Genomic DNA, 19,773 nt, shown 5'->3' on the forward strand with positions numbered 1-19,773 from the left:
TGTAAATACTTTTCTTGATATGTAGCAACACAGCTATTTGCAGAGCCTTTGCTCTTGTTACTCTTTCTCTTAAGCATATAGTTACTTACCTCAGGATCTCCTTTTATGTGAGCCATTCCTGTTCCTAGTAGCAGCTAATGAGATTGGTTCATTTGCTGCTACATTGTTTGAAACTGTGTGGTTCTGGCCAAAATTTACTTCTGCCTTCTTTGCTTTCAGTTGCCTTGCTTTACCCCAGTCTGATGCTATTCGAGTATATGGTTCTCATTTGTCCTGTACATAGGTCTGACAGTTACGTGGAGAGATGAGTATTGTCTAGGTGACAAACCCTTGTTGCATAAAGTGAAATTTCATCTTTCTCCAGGAAGTAATCACAAATGAACACGTGGTAGCTATGATGAAAGCAGCCATCAGTGAGACGGAAGATATGCCAATGTTTGTGAGTAGTTGATTATCACTCTTTTAATGTCTTGGAACAGAGTTATCTGTAAACTGGCTAAGGATAGGAGGTCACTTAGGAGTTTGTAAACAGTTTGGCAGCTGGGGTTAAAGTTAGCATTTCAAAACATAAGAATTACATGGTAATTTTTGCTTATTTTGTTATTTTATTATTATTATTTTATTTTTTATTTTTATTTTTGAGACGGAGTCTTACTCTGTCGCCCAGGCTGGAGCGCAGTGGCGCGATCTTGGCTCATTGCAAGCTCCGCCTCCCGGGTTCAGGCCATTGTCCTGCCTCAGCCTCCTGAGTAGCTGGGACTACAGGGGCCTGCAACCATGCCCGGCTAATTTTTTGTATTTTTAGTAGAGACGGGGTTTCACCACGTTAGCCAGGACGGTCTCGATCTCCTGACCTTGTGATCCGCCCGCCTCGGCCTCCCAAAGTGCTGGGATTACAGGCGTGAGCCACCGCACCCGGCCTTGTTATTTTATTATTATTATTTTTTTAGAGACAGGGTCTTGCTCTGTCACCAAGGCTGGACTCAAACTCCTAAGCTGGACTCAGCGATCCTCCCAGTTCAGCCTCTTGAGTAGCTGGGACTACAGGAACATGCGACTATGCCCAGCTAATTTAAAACAATTTTTTTGTAGGGGGGGTGTCTCACTATGTTGCTCAGGCTGGTCTCAAACTCCTTGCCTCAAGCCATCCTCCCACCTTGGCCCCTAAAGTGCTAGGATTATAGGCATGAGCCACCTCACTGAGCTGTGATTTTTATTGAGTATTTCCTTTCTGTTTTTTTCTCCTTAGGAGCCTAAAATGACACGCTCTAAACTGAAGGAAGTAGTGGAAAAAGGAGTGGTAAGTATTCTGTTTTTTTGTTGTTGGTTTTTTTTTAGCTTGGTAAATAGGATCTAATTCACCCATAGGGAAAAATATAGGAAAGATTGTGGTCTGAATTTGCCTCTTTAAAGAAATATTTATAAAAGACAGTAGAATTGTTTCTACATGATCATAAGCTATGATAATCATAGTTTATTTTAGTAGATATGAAGCATTGCTTTTTGGAATTGCTAGATAGATAACCATTTGGAATGGTTGAAATCAATGGGTGAGACCAGTTTTTCTATTTATGTTACAACACATGTTGCAAAGTGTTTAGTATTTTTCATAGTGTGTTCCAGGGGCCAGTTGCATAAAAATCACTTACGGTGTGGGATCCCTCAGGCATGCTTATTAAAAATGCATACTTTTGGCTGGGTGTAGTGGCTCATGCCTGTAATCCCAGCACTTTGGGAGGCCGAGGCAGATGGATCACTTGAAGTCAGGAGTTCGAGACCAGCCTGGCCAACATAGTGAAACTCTGTCTCTACTAAAAATACAAAAATTAGCTGGGTGTGGTGGTGTGCGCCTATAATCCCAGCTGCTTGGGAGGCTGAGGCACAAGAATCACTTGAACCCGGGGGCGGAGGTTGCAGTGAGTGGAGATTGCACCACTGCACTACAGCCTGGGCAACGGAGTGAAACTGTCTCAAAAAAACAAAAACAAACAAAAAAATCTCCATACTTTTGAGCCCACCCCAGACCTGAGAATCAGGACCCATGGGCAGGGCCTTGGAATATGCATTGGCAAAAACACAACAGTTCATTCTTTTGAATACTAAAGTGTTGAGAACCACTTGAAGACATCTGAAGTATTCTGGTGCAGCAAGCTCTTTGGTGCTTGGAGCTGTGCTATATCCTTCTTAATAAGCACTTGACTAGTTTGTGCTTACAAGGCAGGTAATAGTCATGAGGGAGTTCATTATATGTCTGATAGTAAGGAAGATTTGCCTTACAGACCGAAAATATGTATCATAGGTTTTATCTGTCCTGGTTTTATTCCTTGGAGACTGATAGAAGAAACAGGTCTAGGCTGGGCTTGGTGGCTCATGCCTGTAATCCCAGCACTTTGGGAGGTGGAGGTAGGAAGATTGCTTGAAGCCAGGAGTTCAAGACCAGCCTGGGCAACGTAATGAGACTGAGACCTTGTCTAGAAAAAAAAGCAAGAAAAGAAATTGGTGTATTCTTCCACATTACTTTTCCTACAGTTGAAGAAAACTAGTATGTTATTTCATAACATTCTTTTCTTGGCTATACATCCTCCAATTTCTCCCCCCCTTTTTTTTTTGGGAGTCTTGCTTCATCGTCCAGGCTGGAGTGCAGTGGCACAATTCTGGCTCACTGCAACCTCTGCCTCCCAAGCTCAAGTGATTCTCCTGCCTCAGCCTCCTGAGTAGCTGGGATTACAGGTGCGTGCCACCATGCCCGGCTAATTTTTTTGTATTTTTTAAAATTTTTATTAGAGATGAGGTTGCACCATGTTTGGCCAGCCTGGTTTCAAACTCCTGACCTCAAATTATCTGCCCGCCTTGGCCTCCCAAAGTACTGGGATTACAGGCATGAGCCACTGTGCCTGGCCTTTTTGTTTTGAGATGGAGTCTCACTCTGTCACCTAGGCTGGAGTGCAGTGGTGCGATCTCAGCTCACTGCAACCTCTGGCTCCCAGGTTCAAGCGATTCTCATGCCTCAGCCTGCTGAGTAGCTGGGATTATAGGCATGCACCACCACACCCATCTAATTTTTGTAGTTTTAGTAGAGATGGGGTTTCACCATGTTGGCCAGGCTGGTTTCCAATTGACCCATGTGATCGCCCGCCTTGTCCTCCCAATGTGCTAGGATTACAGGCGTGAGCCACTGTGCCCATCCCATATCCTTTTAAAAGTATGCCAAAAGAAGACTCTACTGAACCAGATGTGGTTTGACTAGTAGTTAGATTATCTCCACAGTGTTCCAGATTACATATTTCTCCTAATGTAGCCTAAGGTCAAATTGACCTTTGTTTTTGGCAATCACATCACTTTTTTTGGTCTGGTTGACTAACTCTTGTTGCATAAATTGAAATTTCATCTTTCTCTAGGATGTGTTCACAAATGAATAGGTGGTAGCTATGATGAAAGCAGCCATCAGTGAGGAAGTTCTATGAAGTCTACTTGACATATAGAATATAATTAACATGGCTGGGCACGGTGGCTCATGCCTGTAATCCCAGCACTTTGGGAGGCCGAGGCAGCTGGATCACCTGAGGTCAGGAGTTTGAGACCAGCCTGGCCAACATGGTGAAACCCCGTCTCTACTAAAAATACAACAATTAGCCGGGCGTGTGGTGGGCGCCTGTAATCCCAGCTACAGAGACGAGAGGATCGCTTGAACTCAGGAGGGAGAGGTTGCAGTGAGCGGAGACCATGCCACTGCGCTCCAGCCTGGGTGATAGAGCAAGACTCTGTCTTAAAAAAAAAAAAAAAAAAAAAAAGAATATAATTAACATTAATTCTTTATTTGATTTGGGGAAAAAAAATCCAAGGAGATCAAATTAGGCTCTGAATTATGTTTATTGGCCATGAATATAGATGTGGAGAAGTTGGGCCATCCAAGACGGTATAGTTTACGTAGGAGAGCAAGTATTAAAATGTAGGTCTCTTGCTTCTTAATTCTTTCTTTCTTTTTTTTTTTTTTTTTTTTTTTTCAGTGACTTGCTCTGTTGCTCAGGCTAGAGTACAGTGGCCTAATCATAGCTCACTGCAGCCTTGAACTCCTTCCTGTGCTCAAGGGATCCTCCTGCCTTAGCCTTGCAGACAGCTAGGCCTATAGGCATGTGCCACCATGTCCAGCTAATTGGTTTTTTTGAAACATTCTTTTGTAGAAATAGGGTCTTGATGTGTTGCCCAGGCTGAACTCAAACTCCTGGGCTCAAGTGATCCTTCTGCCTTGATCTCCCAACATGCGGGGATTACAGGCATGAGCCGCTATACTTGGCCTTCGTAATTCTTACTAGACTGACTCCAGCACACTTCTGAATGCTGGCTTACCTTTCTAATGGATTTGGCAGTAGGTAGGAAAGGGAAATGGGCCTGAATCACATCATTCCCTTTACCCTATGTTGGTCCCACCTACACAGCACTAGATAAATGGTCAGAACATAGCAGGGCTGATTTGATTTGAGAAGCTAAGACTCCTTTTAGAGAGAGAACCTAATGGCCAGTTGGCTTTTGTTCATAAGGTGCTTTTGGTTGGGTTACAATTAAATGGTCAAGAAATTATACATCCTCAATGGCATTTTATCAGCAGTATATAAGAACTTTAAAAAAGTTCTTTAGGCTAGATGTGGTGGCTCACACCTATAATCCCAGTGCTTTGAGAGGCTAAGGTGGGAGGATTGTTTGAGCCCAGGATTTTGAGACCAGCCTGGGAAACCTAATGAGACTCCATCTCTACAAAAAATTTAAAAAATTAGTGAGGCCTGGTGAGGAGGCATGCCTGTAGTCCTAGCTAATTAGTAGGCTGAGGCAGGAGGATCGCTTGAGCTCAGGAATTTGAGGCTGCAGTGAGCTCTGATTGTGCTGCTGCTCTAGCCTAGGCAACAGGGCAAGATCCTGTCTCAAAACAAAAACAAAAACAAGAAAAACTTTCCCCCTAGCTCTTATAAAAATTTTCAAACATTCAAAAAGTTGAAAGATTGTTACAATGAATCTAAATTCCAAGAGTAATATTTTGCCATATTTGCTTTATATCTCTCTGTTGTTTTTTCCTGTACTATTGGAAAAATAAATGTGGACAACATGAAACTTTCCCTAAATGCCCTGGTAAAAGCTTTTTTTTTTTCTTTTTTTTTTTTTAAAGAAACAAAAAAGCCCATAGGCAGAGCAGGGCTACCCCATAGGCAGAATAGTCCATAAAAGCTTTTCATGGCTGGCTTTTTGGAGTTGTACTTATGGTGGATTCATGTAACTGATTACAAAAATATATTGCTGTTAAAAGACTACTGTAACCAAAATATCTTAGGTTTGTGTAGTTTAATAGTTTATAAATAGTTTTCACATCTGTTGTTCCATGTAAACCGCAGCTGTGATATGAACAAGGTAGACATTGTTTTCTTCATTTATAGAAAGAAGTGAGGCTTACCAAGTGTAAGGCAGAAATGCTAATGACAGTAATAGATTCTTTCCTGGTTTCTTCTTTCTAACTCTGACAAATAATCGAGAGTATACCCTCAGGGATAATCAACACCTCTAGATCACTGCAGTTACTTGTTAAGTATATGGCTGTTAGTGATGGTACAGAGGAAGTAAACATGAAAAACAATTATTTCAGTTAAGATAACTTAATTATTTATATTCTTTGTTGGTAGGTAATTCCAACATGGAATATTTCACCAATTAAGAAGGCCAATGAAATTAAGGTAAACTTGGAAGAAATAATTGTTATTCTTTTCCAGAAAGACTTCATCGGTTTTGAAACTTAAGTACTTCCTCTTTAACTTTTCTTGATCAATCTTTGTTTTAATTCCAGCTTTGTTTTTTTCCATTCTATTACTCTTAGGTTTGTATCTCATGGAATTCACTTTAACTTCTGCCTCGTGTTATTTGCTTTAGCTGTACATTATGCTCTTAGGATTTTTTTTTTCTGCCCTGCTTCTTCCCCTTATTTTCCAAATACGTATGATTTGTGTTTCCCATTACTTCATTTCTTTCTAATTGTACTAATGTAGCCTCCTCAGTTTGTGGATATCCACCTTGAAGAAGATGATTCCTCAGATGAAGAATACCAGCCGGATGATGAAGAAGAAGATGAAACTGCTGAAGAGGTCAGTGAATGTTAGTTGGTAATATTTGTCTTAATAGAGCAGGGTATACTTTGCTTCCTTAGTAATGTCACTTGTAGAGAGGATTGAGACATGGTTATTTTTTCAGCTCATTTCTGTGCTTTAAGCTGTTTTTCTGCCCTTTATACTCCCTTAATTTTAGAATTTGTTGTAATATGAAATACAGCATAGAAACGTGCATAGAAAAAAATGTATAGCTTTGGTTATTATTATGCAAATCCTCATGAAACTCATAGCAAAGTCAAGAAATATAACATTACTAGGACAACCCCTGTATACCCTCCCCAGTCACAATCACCTCCCTCCCCCTAAAAATAACCACTGCCCTGCCTTTTAGTAATTATTTCTTTGCTTTTCTTTATAGTTGTATCACCTCAATATGTATCTCTACACACTGTAGTTCAATTGTTACTGTTTTGAACTTTATATAAATGGACCCATGTTTATATGTTTTGTTCCTAGCTTTTTAAAATTCAACATTACGCTTTTGAGATTCATTTATACTATTGGTTTTAGCTATACTTCGTTCCCTTTCATTGCTGTGTTAATATGTTCTTTGACTTGTTTCTTAATGTGTTCTTTGAATTGTTTTGTAAAAGGATTTTAGACCAAGGCCTTACACTTTGTAATGCAGATTAGGATAGTGATCTGATCCCTGTCCCCACCTTTAGGATTTTTTTTTTGAGTCTCCTCTGTTGCCCATGGAGTGCAGTGTGCGATGTTGGCTCACTGCCATCTCCATCTCCCGGGTTCAGGCAAGTCTCCTGCCTCAGCCTCCTGAGTAGCTGGAATTAACAGGCGTGCGCTACCATGCCTGGCTAATTTTTGTATTTTTAGTAGAGATGGGGTTTCGCCATGTTGGCCAGGCTGGTCTCGGACTTCTGACCTCAAGTGATCCACCCGCCACGGCCTTCCAAAGTGCTGGGATTACAGGCATAAGACACTGCACCTGGCCTTTAAGTTTCTATTTAAATTTTATTTTCTGTTACTGTAACTAGTTGAGTGATGGATTTTATTTATTTATTTATTTATTTTTGAGACAGAGTCTCGCTCTGCCACCCAGGCTGGAGTGCAGTGGCGTGATCTCGGCTCACTGCAACCTCCATCTCCTGGATTCAAGTGATACTCCTGCCTCAGCCTCCCGAGTAGCTGGGATTACAGGTGCACGCCACCGCGCCTGGCTTATTTTTGTATTTTTAGTAGAGACGGGTGTTCACCATGTTGGCCAGGCTGAGTGATTGATATTTTATGATTCCTTCTCTTGAGATACTTCAGACTTTGTGGAATGAGGTAGGGGCATAAATATTAAGGCGAACTGGATTTATTTTGTAGAGCTTATTGGAAAGTGATGTTGAAAGCACTGCTTCATCTCCACGTGGGGCAAAGAAATCCAGATTGAGGCAGTCTTCTGAGATGACTGAAACAGATGAGGAGAGTGGCATATTATCAGAGGTAAATTGGCATCATACAAAAGAGATGTTAGACATAACTGTCTAAGTAGATTTTTTAACTGTATAAGTAGATTATTTATCCATGGTGATTCTGGGCTGTCACCCTTTTTCAAAGTTTCTTAAGTTAGTAAACAGTTCAGAGAAGGCTAGAACTCAGTGATAGCCAAAGAACTTTTCTGAGTTCTCATTAAGGGGCCAAAAATGTGCAACTAGCAGAGTTTCTTTTCTCCTACCCTTCTCTTCTTTCATATCTGTGCTTTTTAATATTGTCCTAAAGCCATTGTTATTAATTTCCCACATTTTGGTAAACTAAGTAGCATTCTGTTGACTTCTCTAGAAATAGGATGAAAACTAATTAGATCAATACACTTGGTGTCTTTGTTTTTATGTACCTCTAACTAGAGAAGAGAAAGGACAATGGTGTATGGAAAGTCTGCCTCTTTTTCCCTCTCTTTTTTTGCTTTCTCTTTCTTTCTTACCTCCTTCCTTTTTTGATGCAGTCACCTCTTTTAATCAGGCTGAGAAAGTCAGCACACCAGCCATCAGGCACATCAGTGCTGAGGTAGTGCCCATGGGGCCCCCGCCCCCTCCAAAGCCGAAACAGACCAGAGATAGTACTTTCATGGAGAAGTTACATGCGGTAGATGAGGAGCTGGCTTCCAGTCCAGTCTGCATGGATTCTTTCCAGGTAAATATTAAAACTGTACTTCACTGAGAAAGTCAAGTGGAGTAATGTAGTTGTTGCTCAGGCTGGGAAGGGAGAGGAAAAGATAACTACAATTTTATATAAGTAAGAGTTAGTCTTTGATACTTTGTGTTTGGCTAGTGCTATTTTCTGCTCAAAGTGACAATGGCAGTTTGGGTTTTTGTTTGTTTGTTTGTTTGTTTTTGAGACAGGGTATCACCCTGTCACCCAGGCTTGAGTGCAGTGGTGTGATCTTGGCCCACGGCAACCTCCGCCTCCCAGACTCAAGTGATCTTCCCACCTCAGCCTCCCGAGTAGGTGGGACAGGTATATGCCACCACACCTGGCTAATTTTTTAGTTTTTTGTAGAGATGAGGTCTCCCTATATTTTTGCTCAGGCTGGTATTGAACTCCTGGGCTCAAGTGATCCTCCCACCTTAGCCTCTCAAAGTGCTGGGACTACTGGTGTGAACCACCATGCCTGGCTGAGAATGGCAGTTTCTAAGGAAGAAATGAACTATGTAGCAGAGAGCATTTTAAAATGTAGAACATAGGAAAAAGCTTCACCCAAATTCCCCCAAATTAACCTTTTACCACAATTGCTTGATGGTTCTCTTCCTCTTTCTCTGTATATACACATAGTGTTTTCTAAATCATTTTAGAGTGTGATGCAGGCATGATGCCATTTTACCTCTACATGCTTTTGTGTATATTTTCTAAAAATGAGTTTATTATCTTGTATTAACACAGTATAATAGTGTTAATCAAAATCAGGATACAGGCTGTGCGCGGTGGCTCATGCCTGTAATCCTAGCACTTTGAGAGGCCAAGGTTGGTGGATCACTTGAGGTCAGGAGTTCGAGACCAGCCTGGCCAACATGGTGAAACCCCCATCTCGACTGAAAATACAAAAATTTGCCAGGTGTCGTGGCGCATGCCTGTAATCCCAGCTACTTGGGAAGCTGAGGCAGGAGAATCGCTTGAACCCGGGAGGCAGAGGTTGCAGTGAGCTGAGATTGTGCCACTGCACTCCAGCCTGGGCAATGGAGAGAGACTCTGTCTCAAAAAAAAAAAAAAAAAAATCAGGATACAGTAATATTACATAATATATTAAAGTGCTTATTCTGGTTTTATCTGTTGTCCCAATAATGCCCTCTATGTTGGAGGAAAAAAATTTTTTTTTCCCTATTCAGCATTCAACCCTGGATTAAATATCTATTTAATTGTCTTGTTCTTTAGTCTCCTTTAATCTGGAACAGTTTCTCAGTCTTTGTCTTTTATAACCTTGACAGTTTTGAGGAGTATGCACCATTTATTTTGTAGAATGTTCTTCAATTTTTGTTTTTCTAATATTTCCTCTTAGATTCAGGTTTTGCACTTTTGTTACAAATACTGGAAGAGTGATGTGTGTTTCTCATTGCATCATATCAGAAGGCACGTGATGCCTGTCATGTTAACTTTCATCACTTGGTTAAGGTGGTGTGTGCTTGGTTTTCCCATTGTAAAGTTATTATTTTCCATTTTTAATTAGTATATATCATGTGGGGATATACTTCAAAGCCGAATTCCTTTCTTTCTTTTTTTTTTTCCTAGATGGAGTCTCACTCTCTTGCCCAGGCTGGAGTGCAGTGGCGCGACCTCAGCTCACTGCACCTCTGCTTCCTGGGTTCAAGTGATTCTCCTGCGTTAGCCTCCTGAGTAGCTGGGATTACAGGTGCCCACCACCACGCCTGGCTAATTTTTGTATTTTTTAGTAGAAATGGAGTTTCACTGTGTTAGCCAGGATGATCTTGATCTCCTGACCTCGTGATCCACCCGCCTCAGCCTCCCAAAGTGCTGAGATTACATGCGTCAGCCACCGCGCCCAGACTTCTTTTTTTTTTTTTTTTTTTTTTTTTTGAGACAGAGTCTTGCCTGTCTCCCAGGCTGGAGTGCAGTGGTGCCATCTTGGGTCACTGCAACCTCCACTTCGGGGTTCAAGCGATTCTCCTGCCTCAGCCTCCTGAGTAGCTGGGATTACAGGTGCCTGACACCACACCCAGCTAATTTTTTGTATTTTTGGTAGAGATGGGGTTTCACCACATTGGCCAGGCTGGTCTCGAACTCCTGACCTCAAGTGATCTGCCCACCTTAGCCTCCCAGAGTGCTGGGATTACAGACGTGAGCCAATGCACCCAGCCCAATCAATCAAATTATTTTTCTCACACTAATATTAGCATCCATTGATGATTCTTTCTTTCTTTCTTTTTTTTTTTTTTGAGACGGAGTCTTGCTCTGTCCTCTAGGCTGGAGTGCAGTGGTGCGATCTCGGCTCACTGCAAGCTCTGCCTCCCAGGTTCACATCATTCTACTGCCTCAGCCTCCCGAGTAGCTGGGACTACAGGCGCCCGCACCATGCGCAGCTAATTTTTTGTATTTTTAGTAGAGATGGGGGTTTCACCATGTTAGCCAGGATGGTCTTGATCTCCTGACCTTGTGATCCACCTGCCTCGGCCTCCCAAAATGCTGGGATTACGGGCGTGAACCACCACGCTTGGCCTGATTTTCTTTCTTGAAACAGTCATTACTATGGTCGTTGTCAAATGATGACTTTGTAATTCTAACATTTAGTGAGTAATTTTTTTTTTTTTTTGGATATGGAGTCACAGTCTGTCACGCAGGCTGGAGTTCGGTGGTGTGATCTCAGCTGACTGCAACATCTGCCTCCCGGGTTCAAGCAGTTCTCGTGCCTCAGCCTCCTGAGTAGCTGGGACCAGAGGCACGCACCACTACGCCAGCTAATTTTTTGTATTTTTTAGTAGAGACAGGGTTTTATTGTTGGCCAGGCTGGTTTTGAACTGGCCTTAGGTGATCCACCCTTGTCAACCTCCTAAGTGCTGGGATTATAGGCATGAGCCACTGCGCCTGGCCTTAGCCAGTAAATTTTTTTTTTTTTTTTTGAGACGGAGTCTCACTCTGTCGCCCAGGCTGGAGTGTGATGGCGTGATCTCGGCTCACTGCAAGCTCTGCCTGCCAGGTTCATGTCATTCTACTGCCTCAGCCTCCCGAGTAGCTGGGACTACAGGCGTGCACACCATGCCCGGCTAATTTTTTGTATTTTTTGGTAGAGACGGGGTTTCACTGTGTTAGCCAGGATGGTCTCGATCTCCTGACCTCATGATCCGCCTGCCTTGGCCTCCCAAAGTGCTAGGATTACAGGCGTGAGCCACCATGCCTGGCCTTAGCCAGTAAATTTTAATGTTCCAAGTTTCCCCTATCATTCTTGCAGGTCAATGAAAAATGTCTGTCCTAAAATTTTAAAGTATGATATAATAATTTAAAAAGAAATCCTAAAATTAAAAAATATAATTAAGGCTGGGTGCGGTGGCTCACACCTGTAATCCCAGCACTTTGAGAGGCCCAGGCGGGTGGATCACCCGAGGTCAGGTTTGAGACCAGCCTGGTCAACATGGTGAAACCCCGTCTCCACTAAAAATACAAAAATTAGCTGGGCATTGTGGCAAGTGCCTGTAATCCCAGCTACTCGGGAGGCTGCGGCACGAAAATCGCTTTAACCCGGGAAGTGGAGGTTGCAGTGAGCCGAGATGGCGCCAGTGCACTCCAGCCTGGGTGACAGAGCAAGACTCCATTTCAAAAATATATATATATATAATTTATAATTATATATGTATATAATTTATAATTATATATAAATATATAATTAAAAATAGAATATTGAATGGAATAGCTCTGAGTCATTTAATCACCATGCTTTTGAGTATGTAGTAGTAGGAGCAGTAATAGTTTTTTATGTAACCATTTATTTACCAAACACATACCGAATGGTTGAAGTTGAGAAACAACAGTGTAGAAGACAGAAAAAAATTGTTCTTCATGGAACTTAGTCTGTTGAGGAGAGATAGACTATAAACATATAAACAAGTAAATTCGGATGTGGTTAAGTGCTATGAACTAAATTAAAATGAGGAAATATGAAACTTCCTGTCAGAGAACTTTAGATAGACTGATCAAAAAAGACCTCCTTGGCTGTAATTCCATCACTTTGGGAGTCCTAGGCTAGAAGATTGCTTGAGGCTAGGAGTTTGAGATCAGCCTAGGCAATATAGTGAGACTCCATCTCTCCAAAAACTCAGAAAAATTATATAGGTGTGGTGGCGCATGCCTGTATTCTTAGCTGCTTGGTGGCTGAGGCAGGAGGATTGATTAAGCCTGGGAGCTTGAGACTACAGTGAGCCATGACTGCACCCCTATACTCCAGCATGGGTAATAGTATGAGAACTTTTTTAAAAAAAATTTTAAAAAACAGGGTCCGGTTTGGTGGCTTATGTCCATAATCCCAACACTTTAGGAGGCCAAGGAGAGTGGATCACTTGAGCCCAGGAGGTCAAGACAAGCCTGGGTAACCTAGTGAGACCTTGTCCCTACCAAAAAAAACACAAAACTTAGCTGGGCATCCTGTTACACACCTGTAGCCGCAGCTACTTGGGAGGCTGAGCCTAGGAGATCGAGGCTGCAGTGAGCTGTGATCACGCTACAGCACTCTAGCCTGGGCCACAGAGCAAGACTGTCAAAAAAACAAAACAAAAAACAAAAAGAAAAAAGGCGTCTTTGAGGAGATGGCATTTAAACTGAGATCCGAATGAGAGGAAACCAGGCATGTAAAAGATCTGGGGAGAAAAAGTGCTCCATATGGAAGAAACAGCACATTCTAAGTCGCTAAGATAGAAACAACCTTGGCATGGTTAAGGAACAGAAACTACATGAAGGGTGGGATCGTGAAAAAGGGTAGAAATGAGGTCAGAGAGCAAGGCAAGAGCTAGATCATGAAGGTCTTAGGAAACCATGATAAGGGGTGTAGATTTTATTTTAAACATTAGAACAGATGCCCGGTGTGGTGGCTCATGCCTGTAATCCCAGCACTTTGGGAGGCCGAGGCGGGTGGATCACCTGAGGTCAGGAGTTCTAGACCAGCCTGGCCAACATGGTAAAACCCCATCTCTAACAAAAAATACAAAAAATGTCCTGGGTGTGGTGGCGCACACCTGTAATCCCAGTTACTTAGGAGGCTGAGGCAGGAGAATCGCTTGAATGTGGGGAGTGGAGGTTGCAGTGAGCTGAGATCATGCCCCTGCACTCCAGCCTAGGAAAGAGTGAGACTCCATCTCAAAAAAATAAATAAATAAATAAATAAGAAAAGATTTTTGTGATATTTTTGGATTAATGTTAAAAATTCCTTTTGGTTAACGTGTGGGAAATGGACTAGAGTAAAGCAAGAGGATAAACAGAAACCCATTAGGAGGTTGATGCAGTGTAGTCTAGGGAGAGCTTCCCAAATTGATCTACAGATTCAATGCAGTCCCTATCCAAATCCCAGCTACCATTTTTGTGGAAATTAACAGTCTAATCCTAAAATTCATGTGGAATTGCACAGGCCCAGAATAGCCAAAACAGTCTTTAAAAAGTACAAAGATGGAGGTCTCACACTTTCTGATTTTCTTTTTTTTTTTTTTTTTTTTTTTTGAGACGGAGTCTGGCTCTGTCACCCAGACTGGAGTGCAGTGGTGCGATCTCGGCTCACTGCAAGCTCTGCCTCCCGGGTTCATGCCATTGTCCTGCCTCAGCCTCCTGAGTAGCTGGGACTTCAGGCGCCCGCCACCATGCCCAGCTAATTTTTTGTATTTTTTATAGAGACGGGGTTTCACTGTTAGCCAGGAAGGTCTTGATCTTCTGACCTCGTGTTCTGCCCACCTTGTCCTCCCAAAGTCTGGGATTACAGGTGTGAGCCACTGCACCCAGCCTCATTTTTTTAAAATAAATATTTTAAATAAGAGTCTTGCTCTGTTGCCCAAGCTGGAGTGCAGTGGTATGATCTCAGCTTGCTGCAGCCTCAACCTCCTCCTGTGTTCAAGTGATCCTCCCACGTTGGCCCTTGCATAGCTGGAACTACAGGCATATGCCACCACTCCCAGCTAACTTTTTATTTTTTGTAGAGATGAGGGCCTTGCTGTGTTGCCCAGCTGGTCTTGAACTCCTAGACTCAAGCGATCTTATCACCACAGCCTATCAAGGTGCTGGGTTTACAGATGTACAAATGTGAGCCTCTGTGCCTGGCCCTGTTTTTTTTTTTTTTTTTTTTTTTTTGGAGATGTCTCTGTTGCTTAGGTTGGAGTACAGTGGTGCAATTATGGCTCACTACAGCCTTGATCTCCTAGTCTCAAGAGATCCTTCTCTTTCAGCCTCCTAAGTAGCTGGGACTACAATTGGTGCCACCACACGCAACTAATTTGTTTGTTTGTTTGTGGCAGAGGCAGAGATGAGGTTTCACTATGTTACCCAGGTTGGTCTCAAACTCCTAGCTTCAAGCAGTTCTTCCTCGGCCTCCCACAGTGTTGGGATTGCAGGTGTGAGCCAATGCATTCAGCCAGTGGTATTATACTTAATTGCCCCACAGTGGAAACAATCTGAATTCCATCAACAGATAATTGGATAAACAAAAGTGGTATATCTATACAATGGGATATTATTGGGTGAAAAAAGGAATTCGGGGCCAGGCATGGTGACTGGAGTGCAGTGGTACATGTCTCACTTGTCACCTTGAACTCCTAAACCCAAGCAATTCTCCTCACTCAGCCTCTTGAGTAGCTGGTACCACAGGCACATACCACCATGCCTTTAATCCCAGCAGTTAGGAAGGCCAAGGCAGGAGGATTACTTGAGCCCAGTCCAGGAGTTCGAAACTTGCCTGGGCAACATAGGGAGTCCCCCCACCCCCATCTCTACAAAAAATGAAAAAAATTAGCTGAGTATGGATCCAGTGGCTCACACCTGTAATCCCAACACTTTGGGAGGCTGAGCAGGTAGGTCACCTGAGGTCAGGAATTCAAGACAAGCCTGGCCAACCCCATTTCTACTAAAAATACAAAAATTTGCCAGGTGTGGTGGCACACGCCTGTAGTCCCAACTATTTGGGAGGCTGAGGCAGGAGAATCACCCGAACCCGGGAGACGGAGGTTGCAGTGATCCGAGATTGTACCACTGCACTCCAGAATGGGTGACAGAGCAAGACTCCATCTAAAAAAAAAAAAAAAAAAATTAGCCGAGCATGGTAGAGCATGCCGATAGTCCCAGCTACTTGGGAGGCTGAGGCAGGAGAATTGCTTGAGCCCAGGAGTTCGAAGCTGCAGTCAGCTCTGATTGTGCCAGTGCTGTAGCCTGGGTGAGAGATTGAGACCCTGTCTCTCAAAAAAAAAAAAAAAACAAAAAACACCAGGCATGGTGGCTCACAACTGTAATCCGAACACTTTGGGAGGCTGAGGTGGGCAGATACCTGAGGTCAGGACTTCGAGACCAGCGTGCCCAACATGGTGATGCTCCGTTTCTAGTAAAAATACAAAAATTAGTCAGATGTCGTGGCTGGTGCCTGTAATCCCAGCTCCTTGGGAGGCTGAGGCAGGAGAATCACTTGAACCCAAGAGGCAGAGGTTGCAGTGAGCCGAGATGGCACCACTGCATTCTAGCCGGGGCAACAAAGCAAGACTATGTCTCAAAAAAAAAAAAAAAAGTATTGATAGATATTACAACAGGGTGGGATTTAAATGCATTATGCTAACTGAAAGCGGCCAGAGACAGGCCACACATTTTATGATTCCATCTAAGTGAAATGTCCAGCAGAAGCAAATCCATAGAGACAGAAAATAGATTAATGCTTAACAGGGGCTGGGAGGAGGGGGAAAGGGAAGCGACTACTAATGGGTATGGGATTTCTTTTTGGGGTAATGAAATGTTCTGAAATTAGATAATGGTGATGGTTGTATAACTCTGTGAATATATGAAAATCCTTTCAATTATACACTTTAAAAGGGTAAATTTTATGGTATGTGAATTGTATATCAATAAAGCTGTTATAAATTTTCCTAAAATGTTGGTTTCAAACTGATGTCATTTATTTTATTTCTTTTTTATGTCGTGTTTCTTAAAGTTTCTCAAACAATAATAAATCCAAATTGTTTAGAGGAAGGATCCTGTTACTTAAGCTAAGATGAGAAGAAAAGGAGTGATGATGAGGTTTGGAAACATCACTCACTCAGTGACTTTTCTTTCTCCATTGTCCAGCCCATGGATGACAGTCTCATTGCATTTCGAACGCGTTCTAAGATGCCCCTGAAAGATGTTCCCCTGGGCCAATTAGAGGCAGAGCTCCAAGCTCCAGACATCACTCCAGATATGTATGACCCCAATACAGCAGATGATGAGGACTGGAAGATGTGGCTAGGGGGACTTATGAATGATGATGTGGGGAATGAAGGTAAGTTTTGGTTTGTGATTTATTATGTATACTGTCCATTATCTGTTGTAAAATTTTTAGTATTTGGAAGGGTATAGAATGGAATGGTTTGGGTTAATTGATTTAATTTGTATTTAACTGATAATTTATCTTAAATTGGTAGTTAATTTTTCTTTTTTTTTTTTCCTGAGACAGGGTCTCACTCTGTCACCCAGGCTGAGTGCAGTGTTGCAGTCACGGTTCATTGCAGCCTTGACCTCCTGGGCTCAAGCAATCCTACCCCTTATCCCACTGAGTAGCTGGGACTACAGGCACATGCCACTGTGCCTGACTAATTTTTTATTTTTTGTAGAAACGAGATCTCACTATGTTGCCCAGGCTGTTCCCAAACTCCTGGCCTCAAACAATCCTCCTACCTTGGCCTCCTGAATGCTAGAATTATAGGCATGAGCCACCGTGCCTGGGCCAATTCTTAACATTTCTTTTTCTGGGTAAGGAATCTTTTGAATCCTAAGATTGCTGAATGCTAAGATTTGAATCCCTTGAAACATACATGCACATGTAGTTTTGTTGTTGTCTTTTGTTTTTGAGACACTGTCCCAAAACAGGGTGTTGCCCAGGGTGGATCACAGTGGGGTGATCATAGCTCACTGTAGCCTTAAACTCCTGGGCTCAAGAGATCCTCCTCAGGTCTCAGCCTCCCAAATAGCTGAGATTATAGGCACGCACCACCTTGCCTGGCTAATTTTTAAAAAATTTCTGTAGAGAAATGTTGCTCAGGCTGGTCTTAAACTCCTGCCTCAAGTGATCCTCCCACCTTGGCCTCCCAAAGAGCTAGGATTACAGGCATGAGCCACTGTGCCTGGCCCACTCAAAATTTTATGTATGATTTCATTAGGGTTCAATGATTTACCAAAAGAACACTGTGTTAGTTAAGGGTCTTCATGATGCAAGTGAAAGAATCCTAACTCTATCTTGCTGGGGTGAAATGAAACCAGACTTTGGGAAGTGTAGTAAATCAGCAGTGGAACTGAGGCACTGTTAGGATCCCCCTTTCCTCTCTATTTTACTTCCTTTTGTCACTCAGCTCCATTCTCACATTTATTTTTCTACAAGGTTAGAGCTCTGTTCATAAATACTCCGTGATTACTTGTTGCTTTGTCTACACTTCAGGACTCTCCCCTGCAAGCTCCAGTTATAAAATCCAGGGGAACAAGTCAGATCGACTTGGTTTGATCTCATGCCCAGTCTCTTGGTACTGCATGGGATTGATAGGGAGACTGTTCAGCATGGAGTCTGGTGATTGATAGCACCTCATAGAACAGTGTGGTTGAAGTATGTGGTGACCCTAAAGAAGTAATGGTATTATCAGAAATGGGGAAGAAATATTGATCAGATAAAAGTTTGGATGGAAACAGACTAAGTAGGCCGGGCGTGGTGGCTCACACCTATTATCCCAGCTCTTTGGGAGGCCGAGGCGGGCGGATCACAAGGTCAAGAGATTGAGACCATCCTGGCCAACAGGGTGAAACCCTGTCTCTACTAAAAATACAAAAATTGGCTGGGCGTGGTGGTGCATGCCTGTAGTCCCAGCTACTCAGGAGGCTGAGGCAGGAGAATCACTTGAACCTGGCAGGCGAAGGTTGTAGCGAGCCGAGATCGCGCCACTGTGCTCCAGCCTGGCAACAGAGCGAGACTCCATCTCAAAAAAAAAAAAAAAAAAGAAATAGACTGAGTAAATGGCTGGGTAGGTAATGCTAGGAGTAAGTCAGGATAAGTGAATGAAAGAAAATAACAGGTCCTTGAATGTACCTTATGATACTATTAATAGTTATATAGTATATCATTTGGCAAATGTTTGAGTACTTTCTTTATACAAGGCATTGTGCTAGAATCTGTGAGGGATAAAGGAGCATAATCATTTGGTCATGGAATAAAAGCTTTATGAATGACAGGGTGCCTGGCCCATTGTTAGGTTCACAATACATTGTACTTTTTTGTGTGTGTGTGAGACAGGGTCTCACTCTGTCACCCAGACTGGAGTGCAGTGGTGAGATCTTAGCTCACTGCAGCCTTGACCTCCTTGGCGCAAGCAATTCTCCCACCTCAGCCTCCTAAATAGCTGGGAATACAGGTTTGTGCCATCATGCCTGGCCAATTTTTGTATTTTTTGTAGAGTTGGGGTTTTGCCATGTTGCCCAGGCTGGTCTCGAACTCCTGCGCTCAAGCGATCCTCCTGCCTCTGTTTCCCAAAGTGCTGAGATTACAGGAGTGAGCCATCGCGCTCAGCCAGTATATTGTAAATGAATGAAGTTGTTGAATAAACTCAGATATGCCATCAAAGTGGCATAAATGCTGTTGTAAGATTTTAGAAGAGGACAGGGTAACTTTTGTTTAGGATGATCAGAGACAGCTACATGAAAGAGCTGGTAATTGAAATGGACCTTGGAAAGATTTTTGAAAACAGTGACAGGGAAGAGAGAAGGCGTCTGAGTAGAAGTGACATGATATACTCTATATGCTGGGTTCTGTAGGATATATTCTTTCCAGAGTTTTCTCTTTTTTCACTGTAAAACTGTAAGAGTAATATATGCTTGGTATAAAGAAATCAAATATTACAGAAATAAAACAATTAAAGCCTTCCCCCCCCCCCAGGAAAATGTACATATCTACATACATGAAATTTTTAATATGATTTTTTTGGGGTTTATGTATCTCTTAGAGTTTATTTATTGGCACTTCATTTTCCTACCAGTCATTTCCAAAGCCTTTGACACCAAGGTTCAAGTTTGGTTCCCCAGAGGGACTACTGATAATACTTTGGTATGCATCTGTGAGAGTTTTCAATGTGTAGTTACTTTTTAGTTTTCCACATTAATGTGGGGATAAAAATAATTACATTTTAGTCCTAAATTTAAATTTAAGACTTTTCTCAAACATTTAGAAAAGATAGTCCAGGCGTGGTGGCTCATGCCTGTAATCCCAGTACTATGGGAAGCCAAGGCATGAGGATTGCTTGAGGCCAGGAAGTCAAGACCAGCCTGGGAAACACAGTGAGACCTCATTTCTATTTTTTTTTTCTTCGACAGAGTCTCGCTCTGTCGCCCAGACTGGAGTGCAGTGGTGTGATCTCGGCTCACTGCAACCTCTGCCTACTGGGTTCAAGCGATTCTCCTGTCTCAGCCTCCCCAGTAGTTGGGATTACATGCGCCT

General features: G+C 42.6%; 1 protein-coding gene across 9 annotated transcripts in view; it reads left to right on the plus strand.

The window, feature by feature from the left end:
• Window positions 1-19,773, plus strand: part of GON4L (gon-4 like) — a 109,923-nt gene that overhangs the window by 38,074 nt on the left and 52,076 nt on the right. For 7 of the 9 annotated variants that reach the window (XM_034937113.3, XM_063604640.1, XM_034937112.3 and 4 more), the window contains exons 5-11: window positions 365-439; window positions 1,250-1,300; window positions 5,667-5,717; window positions 6,027-6,122; window positions 7,473-7,592; window positions 8,109-8,279; window positions 16,389-16,581. In XM_034937113.3, coding sequence (XP_034793004.3) covers window positions 365-439; window positions 1,250-1,300; window positions 5,667-5,717; window positions 6,027-6,122; window positions 7,473-7,592; window positions 8,109-8,279; window positions 16,389-16,581 — 757 coding nt within the window. The remainder of the gene's footprint in view (window positions 1-364; window positions 440-1,249; window positions 1,301-5,666; window positions 5,718-6,026; window positions 6,123-7,472; window positions 7,593-8,108; window positions 8,280-16,388; window positions 16,582-19,773) is intronic. The other 2 variants (XM_034937115.3, XM_063604650.1) reach the window with 2 other exon arrangements.

This window comes from Pan paniscus, chromosome 1, assembly GCF_029289425.2.
Source record: "Pan paniscus chromosome 1, NHGRI_mPanPan1-v2.0_pri, whole genome shotgun sequence".
Lineage (NCBI taxonomy): Eukaryota > Metazoa > Chordata > Mammalia > Primates > Hominidae > Pan > Pan paniscus.